The 27,354-nt window shown below is 44.6% G+C and overlaps 2 protein-coding genes across 2 annotated transcripts; one reads left to right on the forward strand and one right to left on the reverse strand.

Annotated features, from left to right (window-relative positions):
* Positions 1 to 9,320: 9,320 nt before the first annotated feature.
* On the reverse strand, positions 9,321 to 10,430 carry LOC308160322 (beta-1,3-galactosyltransferase 5-like; the record flags this gene model as incomplete). Its single annotated transcript, XM_080534239.1, has 1 exon — positions 9,321 to 10,430. One exon carries the CDS (start codon positions 10,428 to 10,430, stop codon positions 9,321 to 9,323), a length of 1,110 nt encoding a protein of 369 aa, XP_080390365.1.
* Positions 10,431 to 15,931: 5,501 nt separating this feature from the next.
* Positions 15,932 to 23,820, forward strand: nr2c2 (nuclear receptor subfamily 2, group C, member 2; the record flags this gene model as incomplete). The annotated part of the gene is made up of 14 exons (XM_080533398.1): positions 15,932 to 15,991; positions 16,739 to 16,834; positions 17,531 to 17,731; positions 17,852 to 17,957; positions 18,172 to 18,351; positions 18,818 to 18,965; positions 19,258 to 19,348; positions 19,573 to 19,715; positions 19,968 to 20,145; positions 20,385 to 20,506; positions 20,685 to 20,824; positions 22,365 to 22,502; positions 22,925 to 23,030; positions 23,646 to 23,820. 14 exons carry the CDS (start codon positions 15,932 to 15,934, stop codon positions 23,818 to 23,820), a joined length of 1,884 nt encoding a protein of 627 aa, XP_080389524.1.
* Positions 23,821 to 27,354: the final 3,534 nt, after the last annotated feature.

Here is a 27,354-nt window from a genome sequence, read left to right on the forward strand (position 1 = left end):
TTTGAGGGAGTTACTGATGTGAGTGCCAAGGAATTTGAAAGATCTGTGTGTTGTGAAGAGACCGGATAAAGAGAAGGAGTGTCAGCCCTCACAGGCCTGTCAGGGGCATGGGGTCAGGAAGAGTAAGAAGAGTGTGGAGGGGTGCTGGCGTAGCGAGTTAAGCGTAAAGCAGGGTCCCCGGTTCGATTCCGGCCGGGGACATATCCTGCATGTCATCCTTCTCTCTCTCACCCATCCTTCCTGTCTAAATCTCTACTGTATCTGTCAATAAAATGAAAAATATGAGTGGGACTGCCCACTCAAAAAATAACTTTAAAAAAATAAATAAGAGTGTGGAGGGGTTGGAGAGAATGAATCGATAGAAACAACCCAAACTGACCCACTATCCCACTAAGAGACATGATGGTAGAACAGAGTAGTAGTGGTGGGGGGCTAGTGGTGGTTCAAATCCCACCTGGGATTTCTCTAATTGATCAAGGGACTAGTGTGCCCTTGAGTACAGCACTTAGCCCTAAGTTCCTCCTGTGAGACTATCCCTTTAATATCAGATAAAAACATCTGGCTAAATGGTAAACAAACAAAAAAAGGGAAAAAAAGCTAGAGCTGTAGAGTGGACCTGAAGAATGCGGAAGCCTGAATGTAACAAAGCAGTCCAAACAGCAGAACTCTCCGCCTCGGGGGCCGGAGCGAGGGGAAGTGTGAACTGGATTGAGACAGACCAAAGATGTCCATTCATTCTCTGCTGGGTTGGGGCGACACCGAGTTGGACCTCTGACGTTACACGAAAGAAGAAGGGGCAGAGTTATCGGTCCCTTCAACACAGAGACCATGCTGGATTACAGCAGTCTTCACTAACATCCACACAGCCCTACAGGTAGCAGTGAGAGGAGTCTACTACGTCAGATTCACCGCCAGTGGTCGCCATGAATCTGTAGGTTTCCATGAGTCTTTAGGAGTGTGAGGTTGTTGAATAATGATCAGTTGGGGCGCTTAAGAGGTGCAGCACACACATATCCTGCATGTCATACCCTCCTCTCTCTCACCCACCCTTCCTGTCAATCTCTACTGTCTTTTAGACAAACAATCACACCCAGATGGTGAAGTAAGCGGTGCAGATAACAAACAGGAAAGATGAGTTATTATGTGAACAATATGTTTCCTAACCCCAAAAAAGGGTGCACGGAATGTTGAGAGATTAGCATTGGGATGTATGACATGTATACTGTATACTGTATATATTGTACTTCAATTCACTGTATAGCGACAGTTGGTAATTTCCATTTCAAACCCAGTACTGTACACCTGAGACAATGGAGACCAGTTCCGCCACTCAACTGCTGGCATTTGCATTGTCATAAGAACAGTAAGGTCTGTCTGGAACACCCAGAAACTGGAAACCTTTTGTGATCACTCTGCGCAGAGGTGTGCTGGTGGAATGGGCTGTCAGAACTGTAGAGTCACTACCAATCTTCCGTCGGAGACTGAAGACCCATCTCTACACCATAACTGCTCCTACTGAGACATCTACTACACCCCAGCACTGCGTCTCCTGAGACACCTGCTTTTCCCCTATTATGTGTCTCCTAAGACTTCCCTACTGCCCCCCTGATTGGCATGTGATGCATAGCAACTCCTGATTGGTTTAAATCTCATGATACGAACACACACACACACACACACACACACACACACACACACACACACGTCAAGTACAGAAGCAGCACCGACTATGAAATGTCTGCCTATGTGTGGATTATTTCTGTCAAGGTTCTCTTAATATGCAGTATTTGTCGACTGGAACATAAAAAATAAAAAAATCAGTCTATATCCAAATTAAGTTTAGTATTTCCATCTAAATTAATTTGTCTCAATATCTCTGCCTTTCCTGGGAAATAAGACAACACCGCTGTAAATCCATCTTTAGTTGTGTTGGTGTGTCACTGTCAGGCTGTTGAACAGTGGGTCATGGACTCATGGGTCAGAATGGAGCCTTGATGCATGGTGGAATAGTATGCGAAGGAATAGTGTGTACTTTCCAGTGTTGTTTTATGGTTGTATTGTAGTGATGTTTATTGATTTTGTGTATTTTGTATGCTGACTTCACAGCATGAATTTCCATTCAAAAGGACAATGAGTCCTTTTGGACTGCTCCCTAGAATATTTGACTGTTAAATGCCGACCCATTTACCTTCCAAGGGAATTTAATGCCGTTCTGTGTACATTCCACCGGATGCTAATGCTAACGCAGTGCTAGGCCAGCTGCATAGCACCATCAGCAACCAACAAAATACGTATCCTGAGGCTGTTCAGGACTTTAACCATGCTGACCTGAAGGGAGTACTTCCTAGATTCTACCAGCATGTTAAATGTGCCACAAGAGGAGACAACTCACTGGACAAGGTCTACACCAATATCAAGCTGGGCTACAGAGCTAAAGCACTAGCTCATCTAGGCCAGTCACACCATGTGTCCCTGCTCCTAATCCCATCATACACCCCCATCAGGAGGAGTGCCCCGGCCATATCAAAGACAGTTAAAACCTGGCGCCACCTCACAGCTGCAAGACTGTTTCGAGACCACCGACTGGGAGGTCTTTGAACAGGAGGACCTGGAACTGTACGCCTCATTGGTGCTGGGATACATCAAGCACTGCACAGACTCTGTCACAAGAGTATCCGGGTGTATCCCAATACGAAGCCGTGACGGGAGAGGTGCAGCGTCTGCTCAGAGAGAGGGACACCGCCTTCAGGCCTGGGGATGGGGAGCTATACAGCACTGCCAGAGCCAACCTGAAGCGAGGAATCAAGAGGTCCAAGGCTGACTACAAGGGGAAGATTGAGGACTGCTTCCAGAGCAATGACTCCAGGCAGGTGTGGCAGGGGATTCAAATGGTAAATGGACTGCACTTATATAGTGCCTTTTTTGCTGCTCCAAAGCGCTTTACAGCGCCTCTCATTCACCCATTCACACACACATTCACACACCAATGGCGGCAAGCTGCCATGCAAGGCGCTGGCCCGCTCACTGGGAGCAATTTTGGGGTTCAGTGTCTTGCCCAAGGACACTTCGACATGTGGCCAGCCGGGGCTCGAACCGCTGATCTGCCAACCTTGTGATCATTAGACGGCGACACCTACCTCCTGCGCCACAGGGCGACCCTCAGCTGGCGGAGCTGAACTCCTTCTATGCCAATAAATCAGAAATGCCCTAAAAACATAAAATAATAATGATCAGTTAATGATTTGGAATGGGGAGTATTGATCTAATGCCATGACTCTGGGGTTGGGTCAGGGTGATGCAGCGTGCATGCGCCTCTGTACAGACCAGGGGCTCACTGACAATAAACCCAATCACAACATCTGTACTGGCATCTTACTCTTCCCTTCGTAAGGATGTCACTGTCAATGCCAAATGCCAAATCAAAACATGCAGAAGACAAACAATCACACCCAGATGGTGAAGTAAGCGGTGCAGGTAACAAACAGGAAAGATTAGTTATTACTAGGAACAATTATGTTAAGCCAAGCCAACAAGCTAAGCCTAAGGTGCACCCTCATGTTAACCCTAACCCTAAGCCTTAAATGGCCTCGCCCCACATTACATCACAGAACTCTTGGACTATGCCTCCAGCGTAAGATCCGTCCTATCCGCCGATCGGTCCCCTGATCAAAGCTGGTAACAAGGGGAGACTGGGCCTTTGCAGTGGCAGCTCCACGGCTGTGGAACCACCTCCCACTGGAGCAATTGTTAAGTCTGGAGCTAGGGTTAGGGCTGGAGCTAGGGTTAGGGCTGGAGCTAGGGTTAGGCCTGGAGCTAGGGTTAGGGCTGGAGCTAGGGTTAGGCCTGGAGCTAGGGTTAGGGCTGGAGCTAGGGTTAGGGCTGGAGCTAGGGTTAGGCCTGGAGCTAGGGTTAGGGCTGGAGCTAGGGTAAAGGCTGGAGCTAGTGTTAGGGCTGGAGCTAGGGTTAGGGCTGGAGCTAGGGTTAAGTCTGGAGCTAGGGTTAGGACCGGAGCTAGGGTTAGGGCTGGAGCTAGGGTTAAGGCTGGAGCTAGGGTTAGGCCTGGAGCTAGGGTTAGGGCTGGAGCTAGGGTTAGGGCTGGAGCTAGGGTTAGGGCTGGAGCTAGGGTTAAGGCTGGAGCTAGGGTTAGGGCTGGAGCTAGGGTTAGGCCTGGAGCTAGAGTTAAGGCTGGAGCTAGGGTTAGGGCTGGAGCTAGGGTTAGGACTGAACATCAAGACTGCACCCGATCTAGAGACTTTCAAGACTCTGCTTAAAACTCACTACTGTCGTGAACTAGGCTACTGAGATGTTTCTGATGTGTTATATACAGTATAGTATGTATGTCTGTCTTTAAATGTGTGCGGTTATGAATGTTGGACGTCCTCCATGTTTATTTTGTTGTCCTTACCCGTCTGTGTTACCATACTATCATGTTTTCTCTCTGTTTTAGAGTCCGCGCCCAGGGCGCCTTAAACCGGTGTAGTTTGGTGCGTGTTTAAATTAATCTACTATGACTATGACTAATGTTGCGAGATTAACATTGGAATGTATGACATGTTTCTTGTACTTCACACAAATGGTGGAATGTTCAAAAATCAGCCAATGATCCCCTGTAATCATCTTTAGTTCTGTCGGTGTGTCACTGTCAGGCTGTTGAACAGTGGGTCAGAATAGAGCCTGTGTGTTTACTTTCCAGCATTGTTTTTTATGGTTGTATTGTAGTGATGTTGTATATTGATTTTGTGTATTTTGTATGCTGACTTTACATGAATTTCCATTCAAATGGACAATAAAGTTATCGTATTCTGTAAGGAAGTCTAGATGCCCATTATTAAAATAAAAATATAATTCTTGATAGGTGTGCAACCACCAGTGGAGTCACATATGGTTCACGTTGAGAATGCTTTTGTCATTGCTCCAATTGTGCTCTGGTTCTGGTCCATCTCCACATGGCTCCAGACCGCGAACCCGACAGTTACCCTCCCTCCCTCTTCTCAGACTACTGCAGCGGCACGGCCTATGTCTTACCTTGCTTTACCTTGCTCAAGATGGCGGCCGCTGCCTCACCCCTCCCCACACCTCTGCCACGATTGTAATCAAAATTGTGATTGAATCTACTGCTTGGGTAACTGATATGTAATCTTTGTTTTTTCTCCATGAATGAGACAATGTGACTAGAACTGGTTTAAGCACAATTCACCTGCCGTGTGGCTAGGCAACAGAAGGTAAACATACTGTCAGCATTCCTGTCATCTCCTACGAAATTTGCTATCAGTTCTAGTTTAACTACTAAAGCAAATCAGGGGAAGAGAGAGAGAGAGAGAGAGAGAGAGAGAGAGAGAGAGAGAGAGAGAGAGAGAGAGAGAGAGAGAGAGAGAGAGAGAGAGAGAGAGAGACATCGACATCTGCAGTTTGCATGTCATTTGCAGTTCTAAAGAAAACTTCACACTCCAATTGTTAAACAACACAGTTACATAAAACAGTGGATCAATGATAAAACATACAGCCAGTCTGTGGTTGCCTGTGGTGATTTATCTTTTTTATTTCATGTCTGATGAGGTACTGATGACTGAATATAACAGTTGAACCTCTAGGAGTGACAGGCAGACTGTAACAGATCTCTCCTCTGGATCACACAACCAATCATACTTCTCTGTCTCCAGCCCTTATTCCTCGCCTGGACACATGGTACATCTCCCCAGTCCCACACATCCTCATTATAACTCTGAATCACACATCTAACACTGTAACTGTATGGCCTTATCCCTCATGTTTAGTGCCTTCATATCATCTTTTAGTTTGAAATGGTAAATGGACTGCACTTATATAGCGTCTTATTCCAAAGTGCTTTACAATGGCCTCTCATTCACCCATTCACACACCAATGGCGGCAAGCTACCATGCAAAGCACCAGCCCGCTCATTGGGAGCAATTTGGGGTTCAGTGTCTTGCCCAAGGACACCTCGAAACACATGGCCAGCCGGGGATCGAACCGCCGAACCTGTGATCATTAGATGCCGGCTCTACCTCCTGAGCCATAGCCACCCAGTTTGACCTTGAGACATAAGTATTAATAACTTTTAAGTAAATAATTGCAGTTGTCTGATTAGCTGGACAGAGTCTAGTTAGGTGGCGTATGGGGTTGCTGCGTCACTAGAGACACAGAGGAACAACACTACAGCACTATATCAGAAAGTGGAGGCAGATGTTTTCCTAACATGTTGGGGACTTCATGCATTTTTACAGAGAATCCCTCATATACAGTACTCAGTGAAATAGGTTTGTGTTTATCCAGACAGGAACCTTAGGTTAGGTGTGAGTCGAGTCCCTAATTTAGCTGCCTAGTCTTTGAGAAAGCGTTTGTTTGTGGCATGCATATATCACACAATACTGTATGTGTGTGTACTGCATGTGTAATACTGTATTGCAGGTCAGTAATGGCATATCTATAGTATGTGTCTAGCTATGTATATGGGTCATTAAACTTTCCCTGTTTTAATTTTTGAGTACTTTAAAAAAAATGTTAAACAAACAAATAACTTCTTAACGTATGCTTTTGTGCTAACAGGGTTGACACAATGAGCCCCTCTGTCAGACGTTACATAATTCCAAGAAAATTCATTAAAACAAGAGGACATTTACTTGTCTTTCCACCATCAACTTCATAAAAGGCAGATCATTTCACTTCTTGGAAAAAATGCAACTTTCGGAACAGTCCATTATCTCTGAAGGGGTGCTTTCATTAAAAGTAACAGGGTTGACGACACCCTGGGGACCTGACTAAATAGTATTTTTTTCAACATTTTACACATACTAAGAATAAAAACCATTCATGAGTTCTTCTTCTTTTCGTGTCCACAAGAGAGTCAGTTACAAGGCTTGGCTAGATGTGATTCAACCACAGCTGAACACATTGCTGTCCCTTCTCATTGAACTCTGCCAAGTCCATTGATGTGCAGGCCTGTTCCAGCAGGGGGCATATCAGGAGGTGCTGCATGGTCTGTGGTTCAGTGCCACAGTCGCACACAACGTCCCCGTCATTTAGGTATCCCCATTTGGCGAGAGTGACTTTTGTACGTCCAACACCAGATCTTATCCTGTTTAGGCATTTCCACACTGCGTAGTTGGTGTCTGCTCCAGGGGGCAGTGCCTCGCTCGCCTTTAGCTCCATTGTTGTTGCTGGTGGGAGTTTGTCCAGCCTTTCTTCCCACCGAGTGACTCTTTCACTGCTTGTGCTCGGTGTTCCGAGGGGCGGGACGCTCTTCAGGAAACTTTTCCTTGATTTAAGGCGGCTTTTGGCTGGCACATGGCCAAAGAGAGGATGTCTTTGGTCAGTAGACTGTTGTTGGCGCTCTTTTTTGCTTGCTGCATTTCGTCGTATCTCTGGTGGGGCTATGCCTGCCAGGATGTACAGACGGTCTGTTGGTGTTGATTTCAGACAGCCTGTGATAAGGCGGCAGCTAGCATTGAGGGCGGGATCCAGCTTCTTGGCATAGGCAGCTCGCTCCCATACTGGGCAGGCATACTCGGCAACTGAGTAGCAGAGAGCTAGTGCGGTTGACTTCAGAGTCTGTGGGTTAGCACCCCAGGTTGTGCCAGTGAGCTTGCGGATGATGTTGTTCCTCGCACTCACTTTACACTTGGTCTTCTCAGTGTGGGTCTTAAAAGAGAGGCATCTGTCCAGGGTTACCCCTAGGTAGACTGGGTGCTCACAGTGTTCAAGGGAGGTTCCTGACCAGCTGACCTTCAGTTGGCGCTTGGCTTCACGATTTCTCAGGTGGAAGGCACACACCTGTGTCTTAGATGGGTTTGCACGTAGGTGGTTCTCTTGATAGTACGGTGTTAGCTCTGCCAGAGCGTTGGAGAGTCTGTCTTCCACAACTGTGAAATCAGTGGCTTGTGCACCTATGCCAAGATCATCTGCATAGATGAAGCGGTGGGTGTCTGCACTTTTTGGTTGGTCGTTGGTGTAGATATTAAAGAGAAGTGGTGCAAGCACACTTCCTTGTGGAAGGCCATTCTTGAGTTTTCGCCACCTGCTTTTCTTTCCTCCTAGCTCAACGAAGAAGTGCCTATTTTCAAGCATGCTTTCAATCAGTTCTGTCAGACGGGTGTCTCTTGTGGTCTCCAGGATCTTGCTGAGGAGACGTCTGTGATTGACTGTGTCATAGGCAGCTGAGAGGTCGACAAACACCACACCAGTTACCATCCTTTCTCTCTCTCCCTCTGTCGTGGGCGGTCGCATCTCCCTCCCCCCGCCCATGCCACCCCACCACCCCCCCCTCCCTTCTCTACAGTATTCTGTGGACATATATAGCGCCGCACATGGCAGCTATGGTTTTACAGTTTGTTGTGTTCTGTCTGCACTGCTGTTTGCATTGCATCTAGAAATGCTCTTACTGTAACGCCAAATCAAATTCCTATATGTGTATGCTTAATGTGTATGCATAAATGGCAATAAACGTTATCTCTCATCATCCCTTCCTCGTATCCGTCTTCGATGTACTGGGTGAGGTTGAGTACTTGGCTAGTTGTTGACTTGCCAGGGCGGAAACCTGTTTGTTTAGGGATAAGGTGTTCGTCAACAAAGGTACAGATTCTGTTGAGGATCAGACGTTCAAAGAGCTTGTAGGTGTGACTCAAAAGTGAAGATTGGTCTGAAGTTCTTAGGAGCGGATGGATCTTTCCCCGGTTTCAACAGTGCTATAATGTGGGCTTTCTTCCAGATGTTAGGGAGCTTGTGTGTTGTTAAGCACTGGGTTCATGAGTAATGAAATGACATTTCAGGCTTTATGTATAACTATGTTTTTATGTGACAGTTTGACTTTTTAAAAACCTAATAGCTAGTAAAAGAAGGAACATCAAACTAAATATTAATTTGTTTTATGTGATGAGAGAAATATGGAAACTAAATTATAAAATATGTTGTTGTTTATTCAGATTTACTAAGCAGTTTTGTTCGAGGGACACAAAATGGCACGTTTTCGTATAATGACCCATATGCATGGTCTCTCTCTCTCTCTCCCTCTCTCTCTCTCGTATAATGACCCATATGCATGGCGATTCCACTCAGTATACCAGTCTTTGACATTATCCTTCTTCAATTGAGTAATTTCTTTTAGAAAAAATGCCCACCTTAATATCATCAGCAAAATAAATACATTCAAGTATTTAATTAATACTTGTATAAATCAATCAATAAAAATAAATTTACATTTTCATAGTGTGTGTTCTTTTCATAGTAGTAAAGCGTGACGGGAGCCATAATACATAAGAAGCCCCATAATACTGTGGTCTTTCCTTTCAAGGAGAGAGGAACACCTTCACATCCCGGGCTCTGACACTCCGAGGACAGTTCCCAGCAGGGCTCTGACTTTGCAGAACCCCAGGGACACACGCTGGCCCAACCAGGAGCACAGGGGAGGGGAGTGGACGTCAGCCCAGAACCGGAGCATCTCCCTTGGGGGGACGTGGTGGACGGACACCATCGCTTGGTAGCAACAGCGCCCGTAGGGAACCACAGGGCCACCTGAGAACAGCGGGCAGTGGGAGGGCAGCACCCCAGCCGCGCGTGCACACAGACCCACAAACACATCCTCGGGGGGCAGAGGGGTGGAGAGGGGGGAGGCCGCGGCCGCCTGAGAGATCTTGAGCATGGCGGAGTGGGATAAGACGTAGGCTGTGCCGCTGCAGTAGTCTGGGAAGACAGAGGGAGGGTAGGCCCCTGCTGGGAGGTAGTGCTTGCTGTCGGGGTTGCGGTCTGGCGCCACGTGGAGATGGACCCTCCCCAGGTACAGGTCCCCTTGTTCGTGGCTTTTGTTCAGGTAGCGCAGGAGGGCGCTGGGGTTGAACAGGACATCGTCGTCCACTTTGGCCAGGTAGTGGGCCTGGGGGCAGAAGCGGCGGGCCCAGCCCAGCATGGCGAGGGTCTTCAGGGTGAGGTTGGAGTAGGTGTCCAGGAAGCGACCCTGGATCAAGTCCCCTCGTTCACGCGCCTCCTCTATCAACAGCTTGGCTAGTCCGGGATCAGAGGCCACTCCCACAACGAACAAGGTCATGACCCGACGACCCCTGACCTTTACTTCCCCGCCCCAGGTGTCCCGGATGGCCTGACGAGCCCTCTGATTGGCTGGGGAGGTGGTCACCATGGAGATGAGGTAGGGCTTGGCACGCTGGCAGACGAGGGGGCTGGGCATGAGGAGGTATTCCTCAGGCCTCATTGGGGGGATGCTCTGAGGGGGTATGATTCCACCCTGCGCCTCCACAATAGTGTTCATGTTCATGGACGTGGCCCATGACTCAATGGAGTCCACGAAGAGCAGCGCTAACAGGGCAGCGCACACTATCGCCACACAGAGAGTGGGGACAACTCCAAACCTACCCCCGCGCTTTCCAAAGCGGGGCTTACAAACCCACAGCCCTCGCCCAACCATGACCTCCCTTCCACCTCCACACTACAGCAATCAGAGAACTCCACAACTCACCCTTTTATTGTATCCTCTGTTCCTTTCTCACTTAAACTCCTTGGCACTCTTTGAATTATTCATTATTTCATCTTGTTTTCCTCATTCAGTTCCTCGTTCAATTCACTCTTTTTGGACTGGTCGGTCGCTGTGAGGTGCAGGATAATCTCCACTAAACCTCTCCAGGTTGGGCAGTTGTGTCAGGATGCTGCAGCGGTGGTGTCTCACTCCGCACGGGACGACTGGTCTCTCAGTGTGCAATGGAACCATGCAGCTGCGCATTCAAAAAGGGAAACACAGTAGGATGATGACATTTAGCCCGAAGCTGTCAGTGGCCTTATTCTACAAAACAAGTACATTCATCAAAGTCCTATGTCGTTATTGTCCAGGCAAAGAGAACTGTAGACCCCCCCCCGCAGAGGTCCCGCGATCGTTACATCCGATAGGCTAAATAGACCGGTGTTTATTTGCTTCTAATTTCTAGCAAATTAAACCGTTCTAAAGTTTAAATACCATTTCTAAAACGTGTCTAACAGTAGTGCAATTTTCAATATCAGCAATAAAACCGCTCCCAACCACTCAAATGACAGACAACGCAAGTACAACCGTTCCATCCAGAGAAGACGCACACATTCAAGTAAATGTCATTTGGATATTGGCCAATTGCTCCACAAGGACGTGTTTGCGCCACCGCTCTTGATCTCTCGTTAGATAAGAAAATACCTCGAGAAATACATTTCTCGGATACAATTTCCATCTTTCGATGCAATACCAATAGCCTTAGGATAATGTAATCCTAGGCTATATGAAATAAATAATACTACTCACTGTAAACTGTGAATGCAATGAAGATGATAACTGTCAGCACATTACTCAGGGTTCCGTTATTCTCCTCATTGTGTAGTAGGCTATGAGATCCATCTGGCTTCTAATTTCGTCGCCTCCGGATGCGTAATGCATGCTCGATGTCAACAATGCATGTTTTGTAAATCCTAATGCATTTAGGTTCTACTCCTGATCGTGTACGCGCTTGTCGTGGTCCTTTGTTAAAATGGATTATGATATAGAATTCAGTTCATGGGATACCTGACAGCATATTTCACATGACTATGTTCATGGTATCATAAGGACCTCTGGTGGACTTCCGCAGGAAATGTTTGCCATCCATCTGAGCATTTATGTCTAGCACGACTGTGATGAATGACATCATGTATTTGTGTTCGTAGGCGTAGCACAATACTTTTGTATATGATTACATTGTAGTCTATACACGTACTTAATGTAAGTAGTAGTGTAGTCTGTTTCAATGAATGTGCTCCTCTCACCATGGATGCACGACACGTGCAATTACTCAAATGATCTGCATCACAATTAAGCCTAGCTGTTTGTTTGGACCTTTAAAGGTATATATACTCAATATTCAAATGAATGATTTCTCACGGTCCTTTGGTTTGGTGTCGTCAAATCACCAAGACAGTTTGAATTTCATTTCGCCCCCCTTCTTAGATAGCGAAGCGTACGTTGCTCATCACTTTAGGGCCCCATTCATTCTGAAAATACGTGTACAACACCTTACTAACACACACCAATTCAATGTATAACCCACGATGCCTCTGAATTGTATCCGAAGGGCATTTTTAGTGCAATAAGAGGCTGTGTGATAGGAGTTTAATTGGTGTTTGTATTTGAGTGTAGGCCACAGAATGCGCGCTAGCAAACAATCACAACAGCAATAACAATAATAATAATAAGTGTAAAAAAATAAATAAATAGCAATAGCAATAACACAAATTAATTTGGCGATTACATATATTATTGTGAGAGAACATTGACACCATTTAGATATGAAAAACTATATTCGTACTGCTTTTCAACTCCTACAACCTACCCGACACGTCAGCTACAGCAGACTGGGGAGATGTCACCTTCAACACCCCGAGTCTGCAGCAGGGGAACTAATCGGTGCCATAGATCTATAGATCTATGATCAGTGCGACCGGATAGAGTGCACCCCATTGAAACGTACTCCAGTTTAACTGCATTTTGCAGTAGCTTGGTGGTAGTTAAACTACATTTAAATTCTAGCAGTGCACACTGCTGATTGGAATTAATTAATTAATTACTAATTAATTGATTCATTATTATTCCAGCTCTTGAACTTCAATTTCCCCATTATTTATTATTACTTCACTAACCTGCAGTCTCCCCACCATGCTCCACCTCACCATTTTTCCTCTACGATTATTTTTCTTTTCTAATACAATTTCAGAGCATTTTAATCGCACGTTTTCTGTCACATGGACTGGTCATCTTTCAGTAACTATCAGTTGTTGGTTGAAGTGGTTTCTCTTTTTTTTTTTTTTTTTGAGGAGTAGCCTCCCCAACAATGAATAAGACATTTGTACAATGTGACAGTGTTTTGCAATAAATAAGTCAGAGGAAGTCTGACTCACGCTCCTAGTTCCTCCTAGGAAAGCTCTTTCGGAACAAAAGTTATGTTATATGTGTCCGATGTTACTGGCTTCTGAGTGCTATGGCATGGTATTATGGCTGTAATGGTTTCATTTTATTTTCATCAGAAGTAACATCCACAAGTACAAAGAGAGTATAAACAGACACTACAGTTCAATAGTTTACCATCGTTGGTATCATTTATTGCCCATGAGATGAACTAAACAATATAGTGTGCATAAACATTTGTTTAACAACTGACAGTGAATACACAAGTTATACAGAAGTAATAATAGAAATGCCTCCAAATACAAAATCTATTTAGCAACACAATTCACCATTAATGAACTATGATTCAGAATCAATACAGGTAGAGATGTACACTAGACGAGAAGACACTTTGAATATTATATATATATATTACTTATAATATAATAAATATATATATATTACTTATTATATATATATTACTATATTACTATATATTATTATATTATATATATAATATATATATATAATATATATATTATTATATATATTACTTATAATATTATAGTATAATCAGCTCTCTCTCTTCAAATATTATTCTAGTCACTTGAACAATAACCAATATCTGTTACCTAAATCGAACCAATTCATAGTGACCATTAATTCATTAAGGCATAATATTGACGCCAAAGTCTGCCAATGAGCTCCGCATCTGAAGAGGGCAGACAGGCTGACGTCACCGCTGTCTGGCTCTGGAGAAGTGTGCGCCAGGAGGAGAGGAGGGAGAAAGGCAACGCAGAGGAGGAAGAGGGGAAAAAAAAAAAATCACAGCACGCTGGCGGAACGGGGTCACGAACTATGACCTTTCACAGAAGAAAAACAAAAACAAATATTTTTTAAATTATAGAAGACTCCAAATCTGGCATCATTGATCTCACAGGTAAGTCTTTTGTTCCGTTTCTAAGACGTAAAAAAGCTAATGGGAGACAGTCTAAAGAAAAAACGGGGTAATGTCACAGGCTTGCTGACGCTTACTGCCTGGCTGCTGCTTCCAGCGGGCTCTCCTCCACTCGGCGACCGCCAGGGATGTTTGTCACACCAGGGGCAGAGATGTCATGCTCTCCGATGAAGTATCTCTGCATGTATTGATGCAGAAAGTAACAGCACCTTTGAGAAATACATATTCTACTTTGCATCTTGCAGCTTTGAAATAATAAATCGTATGGAAATAGAATTCGAGAGCGAAAGAGGAACTGCGGTGGACAGTGCACAGCCGCCCATCTACGATAGCCCGCTAACGTTAGCCAGCCGGTTTGTCCATTGCAATGAGGTTGACCGCCCAGTTGAACTCGACCCTTTTACCTTTGCCTCCCAGGGAAGAGTGGTGCTGTGATTAGAGGGGGTGGCATGCAGAAACAATTTGGCGGAACCGTAGATTTACGTGATTTTCTTTTTCTTTTTGAACTGATTGAATGAACTCGATCTAATCACGAGCATCTCAGCTATATATATATAAATCTATATATATATTTTGAACATTATAAATAAATGGCTGCCCACCGTATGGTTGGCAAGCCGCCAAGTTCTCCATTTTGCCTGTCGGTAGAAAGCATTGACAGATCAGTTGTTTGGCCAATAAGCGAATGGCATTAAGGTGATTACTTCATCCTTGAGCCAATGACAGGCTTCACTGCGGGTCAGAGCCCTACATTATCAATGGGCAAAGCATGAAGGCATAATTTTCCTCCCTTAATGTTAAAATTGCCAACAATTAACATACCGTATGATATGTGGCTAAAATACAGTATTATTTACTTCTCTAGATTTCACCTACATTGTTATTGACAGTGTTATGGAATAGGACACATTATTCTGTACAGAAGTAGTAAACATTTGATTTGTGATTTGAAATCTGATTAATTAATTGATTCGACTCCCAAACGATCCATCCCTTTGTTATGTATGAAACAAAAGATTGCCTCTGACCTATGTGTAGAGGATGGAGACTTGGAGGATGTCATTGATTTGTGTATCTTTGACTATCTTTGACCAAGGGGGCATGAAGAATGGGAAGAGGTTATCGCATATCACCATGAGAAGGGAGCATAAAAATAGAATACCATATCTGGGAAATGCACAAGATAATGTCTGATGAGATCAGAGTGATGGTGTTTTGTGCAAGCCCCGTTGCATTACCTACTGGCATTACTGTGTGAATGACAGGGCATCCCAAAACCACAGAAGAAAAATCAAAGGTCAGAGAGAAATCAAATCAAATCTAATACCGCCGTTAATGGTGCAGTGAAATGCTTGTGTGAAATCTAGCTCCTCAACAATGCAGTAACAACAAACAATTAGCAGTTCAATACAATAATAATAATAATAATAATAATAATAATAATGATAATAAAACAATGCTATAAAGTGTCAATGTGTGTAGCAGCAATATTGACAGTAACATTAGTAGTTCCCCCCAAAAGTTGTAGTGGTGGCAACTCATTCCATCCTCTCTTTTCAGAAAAGTAAATTCAGATTTTATTTGATGGGGTCCTCTGTTAACAGAGTTTGTATTCACAGTGTCTCACAGAGAAATGTCCTATATGGCCTGGAGCTCACAGCCTGTGATGACCTGTTATTCTGAGAGTTTTTCCGCATGGGATAGTGGCACATAAGGCTGGATTCAATTTCATTTCAAAATGTCTAATTCATTTCCATGAAAAATAGATTTGATCTCAGTGAGACTAACCTGGGTGAATAAAGGATAGACTAATTCATAATAGGGAAATGCTTTGGGAGCTGTCCTTGGTGCTGAATTGGATTAGGAGAATAATAACCCAACAATGTGGAAGGACACTTAAGTTATATATTTGTTGCTAAAAATGAATATTGATTCCAACTGATCCCAATGGTGCATGCTTATGACCTACCAAGAACGATGCCCCTCCAGCACAATGGGTACATCCCTTCCTCTCTGGTTGATGGACGTATTTGGCTTCCCTCCAAACAGACTCCTCTAATGACCTTACATCACCATGACGACCAATGTGGAGGCACTTGCTCAGCAGATAGTGGCCTCTGAGCAGGTGGCAGAGGTGAGTGACACACTTAGACAGTCCACATAGATAGACTGTGTGTGTGTGTGTGTGTGTGTGTGTGTGTGTGTGTGTGTGTGTGTGTGTGTGTGTGTGTGTGTGTGTGTGTGTGTGTGGGAGACATAGCATACATGCGTTTTCAGAGTGAGAGAGTGTTCATGCCTGTGTGTGTGTGTGTGTGTGTGTGTGCGTGCATGCATTTGTGCCCATATGTGTGTGGGTGTTGTGCTTGTGTGTGTGTGCGTGTACAGTGTGTGTGTTTGTGTAAGGGAACCATGACCCTGACCCATTCCAAAGTCCCCATTGAAAGATGATTCACTTTGTGAGACAAAGGCGATATGCAGCTGGGCTCTGTGGCCAGGGCTGGTCGATGCTGTCTCCTTGGTTACCGTGGAGACCGAGGCCACTCTTAACCTTCAGAGGAGAGGGGTCACTCGGAGGGCACAGTAAAGCTGCTCCTCGTCTGTCTGTGTGGGCTGCATGGCTCCTCCTGCATGTGTGTGTGAGTGTCGGTACTGTTGTACTGCGTGTGTGCTGTATGTATGTATGTATGCTTTTTGCAGTTTGTGTATTTGTTCTAGTGTGTGTGTGTGTGTGTGTGTGTGTGTGTGTGTGTGTGTTTCGGTAGATATGTTGGTTATGTTAGACTGCATTACTGTGTTTCAGTGTGTTTGTGTGTATACTTGCACAGCTCATAGTTGACTACAATAACCTTAGTGTCTTTGTGTTTTGTGGATTGTGATACAGGGACAGAGCTCTCCTTCAGAGTCAGTGATGAGCGGCTCTCCCCAGCACTATCAGATCATCTCCACTGAGTCCTCAGCCACACCGCAGCGCATACAGGTAACCTTACCCCACATCACTGATACATGACACAACATGGAGCTACTGCCACCTATTGGTAGCTTACATATACTGCAGCCTAGCACCATATTGAAATGTACACCAAAGCCCATTAAACACTGTGTTTGAAGTTTCTGTGACTGTTTTGGATTTGTAAGAAGCATGCAAAGCAGTTACGTTTATGAATGAGAATAGGTGGATGTTGGAGCGGGAGTCACTAATGAGAGACAGCCAGGGAGTGATCCGCAGACAAGGGACCACAGAGAGGCTGCGTATGGGGAAAATGGCGCCCTCTCCTGGAGCCTAATGTCATTACTCCCCATTAGTCAACCAGCAGCACCTTTTTCAATCAGCAGTATAACTGGGGGGCAAGCACACTTCACAACTTCACAATTTCCACAGGAATTGTACCTGTCTAGTTTGAACTATAGTCTTAAGTCTTAAGTTATCCCGTACCATCACTTTAATCTGCTGGCCATTTGACCTCTTCCCCATTTATGATGTTTTATTTAAACAAATCCACAACAACATTTTGCTGTTTTTATTTTTTTTTTAAACTTGTCTGCCTTTCATTCTGCACCTATCCCGCATGTAACAACCAACCTGCCAGAGGTTCTGTTACACTAAAAGTAATAACTTTGAGAGCTTGGCGATTGGGATGGCTTTTGTACAGAATCCCTCTCCCTTTCCCCTCAGATTGTAACAGACCAGCAGACAGGGCAGAAGATCCAGATCGTCACGTCGATGGACCCCGCCAGCGCCCCCAAGCAGCAGTTCATCCTGGCTGCGGCCGACAGCCCAGGCACAGGCAAAGTGATTCTGGCCTCCCCGGAGAACCAGGGCACCAAGCAGCTCATCTTCACCACCGCAGACAACCTGATGCCAGGCAGGATACAGGTACAGATCTGTACCATAACACCATGAACAGTGCCTCTGAACTAAACATCAGTCATGGTGCTGGGGTTTCTGCCGTCATCCCATGTTCAACCATGAGTTGTTGTGCTGCTTCTGTTCCAGATTGTAACAGACGCAGCGTCGGTGGAGCGGTTACTGGCCAAGGCAGGGGATATGGGCCGCACTCAGCCGGTTGAGTACTGTGTCGTGTGTGGAGACAAGGCTTCAGGTACACACACACATGTATGCATACACACACACACACATGCATTTATGCACACACACACACACACACACACACACACACACACACATACATATACACGCATGCATGTATGTATGCACATATGCATACACACACTTTTAGTGTAACATGCACACACACACACACACACACACACACACACATCAAACCCACTATCCCCTCCCTCTCCCATGTCCAGGGCGTCACTACGGGGCTGTCAGCTGTGAGGGCTGTAAAGGCTTCTTCAAGAGGAGTGTGAGGAAGAACCTGAGCTACAGTTGCCGCAGCAACCAGGACTGCGTCGTCAACAAGCACCACCGCAACCGCTGTCAGTTCTGTCGTCTGACCAAGTGCCTGGATATGGGCATGAAAATGGACTGTGAGTCTCGCACCAGCGCAGGACCGCCGCATGGCACACGTGTGAACCGACATGCGCTCACTCACATACTGACACATATCTACTCCCATGCGTCTATGTATAGTATTTCATACAGTGTACACTGCACATGCCTGTCACAACTGCACTCGTACGTCAAAAGCACAGAGCGTACTGTCGCTGCGTACGCACGAAACAGCAGACAAGGACACCAAGACACATTTAATTTTTGATTCCATTTTGTAAATGTGTTCCCTATTATTATTCTTTTTTATTCTATCATTATTTTTTAAATGATTTTAGTTCAACAGAAAAGTCACGTTGAGATTTCATCTTTTTTAAAGTGCGTCCTAGCCCAGATGTCCATCTCTCTACAGTAAACCCTACAGATTTTGTGACGTAGTGGTATTTCTGAATGGTGTTTCTGTGCATGTCCCTGGTTTTGAACGGTGTGTGAATGTCCCCTCAGCCGTGCAGAGTGAGAGGAAGCCCGTCGACCAGCCCAGAGAGAAGCCTGCCAACTGTGCTGCCTCCACCAAGAAGATCTACATCAGGAAAGACCTGCGCAGTCCGCTCATCGCCATGCCAACCTTCATCACAGACAGAGACAGCTCCAGGTACAGTAAGAGGCCCGCTAGTGGTCACTTAAAACCTCAACACTGTCTTTTACTGTGCCTACTACTGTTAGACCAACTTTTGATTGGTCCTGTGGGGTTAGAGTCTAGGCTTTGATTGGTCTTGTGGGTTCGAGTCTAGGCTTGATTGGTCCTGTGGATTAGAGTCTAGGGCTTTGATTGGTCCTGTGGATTAGAGTCTAGGCTTTGATTGGTCTTGAGGGTTAAACTCTAAGCTTGTGGGAACCTGTGGGATAGACCTGAGGCCCTGATTGGTGGTGTGTGTTATGTGCAGGTCCAGCCTGCTGGATCCAGGGATGCTGGTGAACATCCAGCAGCCTCTCATCCAGGCGGACGGGACCCTGCTGCTGGCCACAGACTCTAAGGTAAAAACTCATTAAACTCTTGTTGTTTTATAAAAAATTAAAAAAGGAAGTCGAAAGTATATACAAGTATACAAAGCAATGAAATGCCTGAGGTAGAGCATCTCTAAAACGTCAATCGATATCAACAATACCTCCATCCGTTGCTTTGTGGATCAGATGGAATCGTTGTGTTGTTATTCAATTGATGGCCCACTCATTGTCCTCACCGGTGGTGTCCTCTCCAGGAGGAGGGGCAGGGGGACCTGGGGACGCTGGCCAATGTGGTGACGTCACTCGCCAGCCTGAACGAATCTCTCAGTGAGTCTCTGATCAATGGTGATACCTCAGACAGCCAGCAGGAGGAGCAGTCTGCCAGCGAGATAACACGGTAGTGTGTGAAGATCCTGAGTTTGTATGTTTAAGTTTGTGTAACATTTCATTATTTATTTTGGTGATACGTGTGTGTGTGTGTGTGTGTGTGTGTGTGTTTACGTACATATGTGTGAGTGTTTCTGTGATCTCATCATCTGTCTGTCTGTGTGTGTGTGTGTGTGTGTGTGTGTGCGTGTGTGTGTGTGTGTGTGTGTGTGTGTGTGTTTGTGTGTGTTTGTACGTGCGTGTCTGCGTGCGTTATGTGCAGTGCCTTTGACACCCTGGCCAAAGCCCTGAACCCATCAGACACAGGGGCGGGGCAGAACCTGGGGGAGGGAGGGGACTGTGTGGGTGGAGCCACCATCCAGGTGATCAGCAGAGACCAGGTGACCCCCATCATGGAGGTAGAGGGGCCACTGCTCACAGACACACACGTCAGCTTCAAGGTATTTTGATCTGCAAACTGCAGACATTTAATTTCCATTTAAGGGTGGTCCAGCATTTCTCTTTATGTAGGCATAGCCAATAGCATTTTTAGTTTCCTTATACTGTATGGTTGAACAGTGCGTCATGAATTCTAAACCTGGACCAAGCATGGGCTCTGTTTTTCTCCCAATCTTTCTCCCTCAAATTCCCTTTTCTCCCCCCCACCCCCCCACCCACACCTCTCTCTTTCCTTTGGTAGCTGACTATGCCCAGCCCCATGCCAGAGTATCTGAATGTGCACTACATATGTGAGTCAGCGTCACGCCTCCTCTTCCTCTCCATGCACTGGGCACGCTCCATCACTGCATTCTCAGCACTCGGGTGAGAACACTGCAATTATAGAGTTTTCTTAGTGCAGGGAATATAAGCAGCACTGTATATTCCCACTGTTCTATGTAGGCGGGTCACTTTGTCAGCTTGTGCTTTTTTGTTGTTGAGAGCATTAACTGTGTGAGTGTGTGTGTGTGTGTGTGTGTGTGTGTGTGTGTGTGTGTCTTAGTCAGGATTGTAACACTAGTCTGGTGCGAGCCTGCTGGAATGAGCTGTTCACTCTGGGGCTGGCTCAGTGTGCTCCGATCATGAATCTCTCCACCATCCTGGCAGCCATCATCAACCACCTTCAGAACAGCATCCAAGACGGTACGGCACCAAGCCTCATCACTCCAGATGAAGCTGGAGCCTCGAGCGTAGGGTTGTAATCATACTTGATAGTACTTCCAGACATTTCTTTAAATGTTTAAGCTGAATGAATGCCATATTTTACTAATTTCCGCCTAAAAGCCAGACCCAAACGAATCTGCTCATAATATTAGTGTAACCAGGGAGTAGCTAAAAGGACTGTAGAATTTAGGAAGGGGCTGGTTATCTAACTAACTCTGAGCTAAATAGGCAGTGTAGGAGGATACAGGCAGGGGGCGCCAGCAAACCGTTAGACTAGCAGTTACTATCGTTAGCATTAGCATGGGAATTAGCATTAGCATTAGCATTGGAATTAGCATTAGCATTAGCCTTGGAATTAGCATTAGCCTTCGCGTACAAACAACTAAACACACGGTAACGGTATCCCATATGAACAACACATTTATTTACATAACTGATGTATACATCCCCAGATATATACATTCCCTCCCCGCCGGCCACACACACACTCAATCACTCACTCATAGTATCTGGCCTGAACAGGCTTATAGTCCCGGACTGTGGTGCGCGTTGAGGCCTGGTTGGATGGCATGTGCGTCGAGGAAGGTAGCAGACAAAAGGGGGGGGTGACGTAGCAACGCGGAGGGAAAGGGCCTTCTTCGTAGTCCGCGCCGAGGGGTGAAGGGCTCAGGTCCGGGTGGTTCACGGTAAGCTCCGATGGAGTCAGCGTTCGGTCGCAGTCCGCGCGTGGAGGCGACGGTTCTGTCCAGTTTGGCGTCTCGCTTGGTCCAATCGTTAACAGCCGGCTGCTGGCAAGGCTGTCTAACGGGAACACAACTAAACGGGCTATAACAGTTCTGAACTCGATAATCACTCTCGGTCTTCAGCTTCAGCACGGTGTGCGTGTTACTGAATCCGCCATCTTAGATTGACTTCTCGTTACTCTCTCTCGTTTGGTCTCTCTCGTTCTGATTCTCATCACACACTGACACACTGAGCACTTCCGTTCCTATATATACACCACCGAACCTAGCATCCGGGTCACGGACACACCCCGGATATACCACGTCATCAAACATATACATAAACATTACAATAACAATACATACACTTCACGAAACGTATATGAATAGTATAGAAAATAACAAAGGAAATAACTGGGGCAAAATAGGGCTGGTTTGGGGAAACTAAACTGGCTCTAAACTGTGGGCCTTCACAACAATTAGAAATACGATGATCAGATGCAAAAGCAGGATTGTTCAAGTTGTGTGGATATGCTAAGATCATAGTTCAAAATAACATACTACACATGACAAAGAGATAAAGTAAACAATAATCAAATTAACACTCAAATTAAAGCAGAATTAATTACCAGTTTAAGAGGTTAAACTCACCAAATTCTTTGGAGTTTATTTGTCACTCTAGAACATCAAATGATATGGTTTTAGATAATGCTTTTCATTAAGGTCAGTTCTAACTCTTATGTTCTAAGAAGGGATTGTTATCTTCTCTCAATCGTGTATCTCATTCTACGCTGTAGATAAGGTGTCAGGGGAGAGGGTCAAACTGGTGATGGAACACATCTGGAAGCTGCAGGAGTTCTGTAACAGTATGGCAAAGATGGAGACCGACACCTACGAGTATGCCTACCTGAAAGCCATCGTCCTCTTCAGCCCTGGTGAGTATGTTAGGGGTAGTGGTGGCCTAGTGGATAGTAGATAGTGAGTTGTACTAATCTAATCTAATCTAATCTAGTGGATAGTGAGTTGTACTGGTGATCAAAAGGTTATGAGTTCAAATCCCACCCGAGGACACCACCACTAGTGTGCCCTTGAGTAAGACACTTAGCCCTAAGTTATTCCAGGGAGACTGTCCCAGTAATCTGTAGTTGTAAGTCGTTTTGGATAAAATGGTTAAAATGTAATGTTCTGAGTGACATCATAGACTATGTTATGAGTAACCTTAGGTCTGAAAAGGAGAGTAGTCTAGATTAAGTAAGGGAAGTCATCTTTGAGAATATACCTGACTTGAGTCAAAGACCATGATGACCTACATTTGCTGTAGCATATGGTTAGAGATGTTTGTTCTATCACTGATCAGACCACCCAGGCCTGAACAGCTGCAGCCAGATAGAGAAGTTCCAGGAGAAAGCCCAGATGGAGCTGCAAGACTATGTGCAGAAGACCTATCCTGATGACAACTACAGGTACATGCGTCTGTCTAGCTGTCAGAATCTGGTGTCACCCTGTACCTCATCTGTGTCTTTCTGGTTGTCCACCAGGGGAGGCTGGTGGAGTTAGAATTCAGAGGACGGGCTCATTGTAATGAATGGAATGGAACCTGTTTTGATACCATTCCTCATTCCATTTCATGCATTTATTGCCTCCGACTTCTACCTCCACCAGCCTCCACTGTTTTCCTCCTAGGCTCTACTGAGTCAACTACTTGGTCCAGTCATTGGTTTACAAAGATGGATGTGACTCACATTCCAGCCACGACTCAGACATTAGCAGTGACCCAAAACAAAATGCTTGAGATCTACCAGTGGGTTTTGACCCATGATTTTGATGATTTTGATGATTTTGAAACATGATATATATTTTAGAAATATGTTTTAGCGCATTTCTGCTTCATTGGGATAGAGACAATAAAGATTGACAGGATGGATGGGTGGGAGAGAGGAGAGATGATGCACGATAGGTCGATGGCCGGAATCGAACCAGGGACTCTGAGATTACGTGGCATGCACCTTAGTGAGCTACACCACCCAGGCGCCTCAGCCAACGTTATAGTTAACCTTTCCCTCTCGTTGGTTGCCTAGGTTGACGCGTATCCTGATGCGTCTCCCGGCCCTGCGTCTGATGAGTTCCAGTATCACGGAGGAGCTTTTCTTCACTGGGCTGATTGGCAACGTGCCGATAGACAGCATCATCCCCTACATCCTCAAGATGGAGACCGCCGACTACAACAGCCAGGTCACTGGCTCCATAGCATGACACTCCACCAGCAGGGACCCTATCTCCATCAAACTTCCACCCCAGAGCATTCCGTTTAAAGGGGCTCTGCTACACCCTGCATCTCTAGACTTCCTGCTTTCTGCCCGCCCCCCCAGTCTTTAACCTATTTTTGTTTGTTTTCAAGTAGTCTTTGCATAATGCCACGGCCCTTTCAGATAGTGTGGCTCCCAGGTTGGGATGGGTCGCAAGTTACTGTGAAGACCCCTGGATGAGGGTTTGAATGTTCTCTGGAAGATGCATGATGGGTCTCTTGTCCAGATTCCTTGATTGTCAGCACTTAACCCCCAGGTGAGGAAGGAGTCCTTGTAGCTGACACTGTCGCCTCCTTTCTCTACCATTAGCACTTCAGCAAATGTCTCTGATATAAAGTTTACCTATTTGCTCAAGCCTTTCAAAGGTGTTTTTATCTTATGCAAGCCTTACTGTACATTCATGTTGAAAAACTATATATTGATCCAGTTACTTGCTTACTTCGGCTTCAAATCTTCATGAACTGTATTGATCTATTGGCCGACATAGAACAACAATGAAACGCTCGCCTGAATGTCATTATAGAAGTAGATTGATACCTAAATTGGTGTAAAGGTTAATATTGTGTTTCTGTTGTACAAACCTTTCACCATCTTTTCGCTATGTGAACATATTAAGGATATTGTAATATGTAAAGGTTTAGGTTAGTTAGTTAATGCCTCAAGCTTTGTTAGTCTCTAAACCTTTGTGGTTGAAAAGAAGACCAATTCCTCTAAATCAGGTGCAAGAATTTCTTTCTCAGTTCAAGCAGCTAACCTTGATCCTTAATCTACGATGAATGCTACGGACAAGCCATTTTTGTACTGGGCCATCCCATTCAGGACACATACTGGATGTACTCTGAGCTCCAGACACACCTGGAAATGTTGCACGACGTTAGAATCAATTCCATTTCAAGTAAGTTCAGGAATATGTATGAGTATTTCAGTTTCGCTTATTTCCTCAATTGATTGCAATTGAAATGGAATTGACCCCAGCTGTGTCTGTAGAATGTGCTGTCTGTTTCTGGGTAGAGTTTATATATTATACAGAGAATGCATTAGACCATTATCTGTGTCACCAGTGTTGTTGTTTGTGCGATCACCACGCATCCTCTACTTTCATGACAATCAAGCCTTATGGGACATGATGCAATCTTCCTGTTTAAGTCTTTTCTGTTAATTTATTTTTTATTGTACCCCATTGATACTGTGCATTAACATGTTCTGTCTAGTGATTTAGTTGTCACTCAGTCATGCTTTACAATAGCTGCTTTATTCATACGTCAGTATTTTCACTATTGTCATATCCTCAAGGGGATTGACTCAATTTCAAGCTCTCAATGGAAAGATTCTGTTCATGTTTTGCTGTCAATGTTGTTGTGCACCATTGATTTTCATGCGTTAGCACATATTTAGGTTCTATTATTATCGTGTTCCTCTGTTTTTGTATTTTTGCACGCTATATATATATATATGATATATGAGTAGTTTAAAAAATGTAAAAGAAAAGACATTTGTTGTGAACAAATGTTATTGTCCCATGTTAAGTGTACTTAAAGTACTATACTACTCTTCAAGAGTACCACATGCATATATGCATACAGTACATTGTCCATTAACAACAATAGAAATTAATCGTAGTTTTAGGTAGTAAATACAGAAAAGTCTTTGAAAATGTTCTCTGAAATGAAATGTATACAATTGTAATCTCTGGGTTTAAAACCATCAAAGACTGTTTCTTATAACTCTTATGTGAACTGAACTTTGTACTACATATAATTTCAATAAAATTAGTGCATGTCCTTTTTTAACCAGAGTTTTATACTCTTGTCAGTATCTGCCCTGAAGACATGGAGTATTGTTGTTTTTGTATAGTACATTGCTATGCATGCAATTCCTTATGCATTTTATTAAATGCTGTATGAAAATGTGGAGTTTAATGTTTTAATGTTTCATGTAACATGATACCTGTTCTATTAATTTGTTAATGGGTGTAAGCCCGGGGGATAGGTCTATGGACAGTAATGTTAGTGTTGCCTTTTATTTCAACTGTTCAAAGATTTTTTTTATATACAGTACATTAAAAAGTGTCCATTTTGTAAAGTGATTGAGTGTTTCTTAATGTCAAACGTGAGAGTGTTTCTGACATTGTGTGTGTGTGGGTTGTCCTGGCCTAAGATCCTCCTACACTCACCAACATGAATATGAGGCCTGTACTTTCTTATTTTTGGTTGTTGTAGGCCAACATATTCTTTCAATCAATGATTGACATTCCTTTATCACACCATTCCCTCTCAGTCCACGGAAATGGCAGCTGCCACTGAAATAAACAAATCTTCATGCATTCATGATATGTGGTTTTTCTTTCAAGATATGTAGTGGGGCCCTTTGCCCTAACGCTGACTTTTCTACATAGGCACACACACACACACGGCATGTCCTCACACCCTCTCTCTCTCTCTCTCTCTCTCTCTCTCTCTCTCTCTCTCTCTCTCTCTCTCTCTCTCTCTCTCTCTCTCTCTCTCACTCCTCTCTCTCTCTCTCTCTCTCTCTCTCTCTCTCTCTCTCTCTCTCTCTGTGTGCAGGTGTGTATATTCCAGGACTGCTAGTGGAGCTGGTATTGAAGCTGCATCCGCAGGTCTTCAGCCAAGGAGACGACATCTGCCTCAAGGGCAACATCATCAAAGATCTCTGAGTCACTATGGACACCAACTATAGTCTCCATCACTATGGACACCAACTATAGTCTCCATCACTATGGCGACCAGCATTCACCTTCCCCATGCAGACCAGCTACAGCCACTGTCACCATGTAAACTGTCAGCCTTTGTCACTATGGAGCTTCAGCCTCCATCATGAGACTATTCAACACATCCCTGGTGGAGCAGCACTGACAGACTTTACCAAGCATCCGTTTACTGTAGTTATATCACTATTACACAGTTTACTGTAGTTATATCAGTATTACACGGCAGTGAGATGGGACAGGTATGGTATGTTGGCCCCAAAAACAAGGCTAACTTTGATATACTTGAGTATATAATACCATAATGAGGTTTACTGAAAAGAAATCCATCCAGCTGGAAGCAATATCTGACTATTTGTCAGTCTTACATCTGAAGCTCTCTGTCTACACAGTTATGTGCAAAGTGTAGTGTGAATTCAACATAAATTGAACAGTTGTTTAGAGAATGAACAAAGAAATATCTATTAAATCAATAAATAGTTACATTGTTTCAACTTCTTTCAAAGTGTTCTATGAAATTATTTTTCAGAAGGCCCTGCCATCATGGATGGACCAGGACTGTAGCTCCCATTAAGGACACACAGAGGACATGACCTTGGAGGTTTTGAGCCAGATTTCAACCAGTCTGTGTGAAATGACTTGCTGTGAAATGACTTGTGATGAATATAATAATCATAATCATAATCATAATAATAATAACGTTTTATTTGTATAGTGCTTTTCCTGCAAACGTTGCAGCTATGTGTAATATGGTCA

This window comes from Nansenia antarctica (assembly GCF_963989245.1).
Source record: "Nansenia antarctica genome assembly, chromosome: 6".
Lineage (NCBI taxonomy): Eukaryota > Metazoa > Chordata > Actinopteri > Argentiniformes > Microstomatidae > Nansenia > Nansenia antarctica.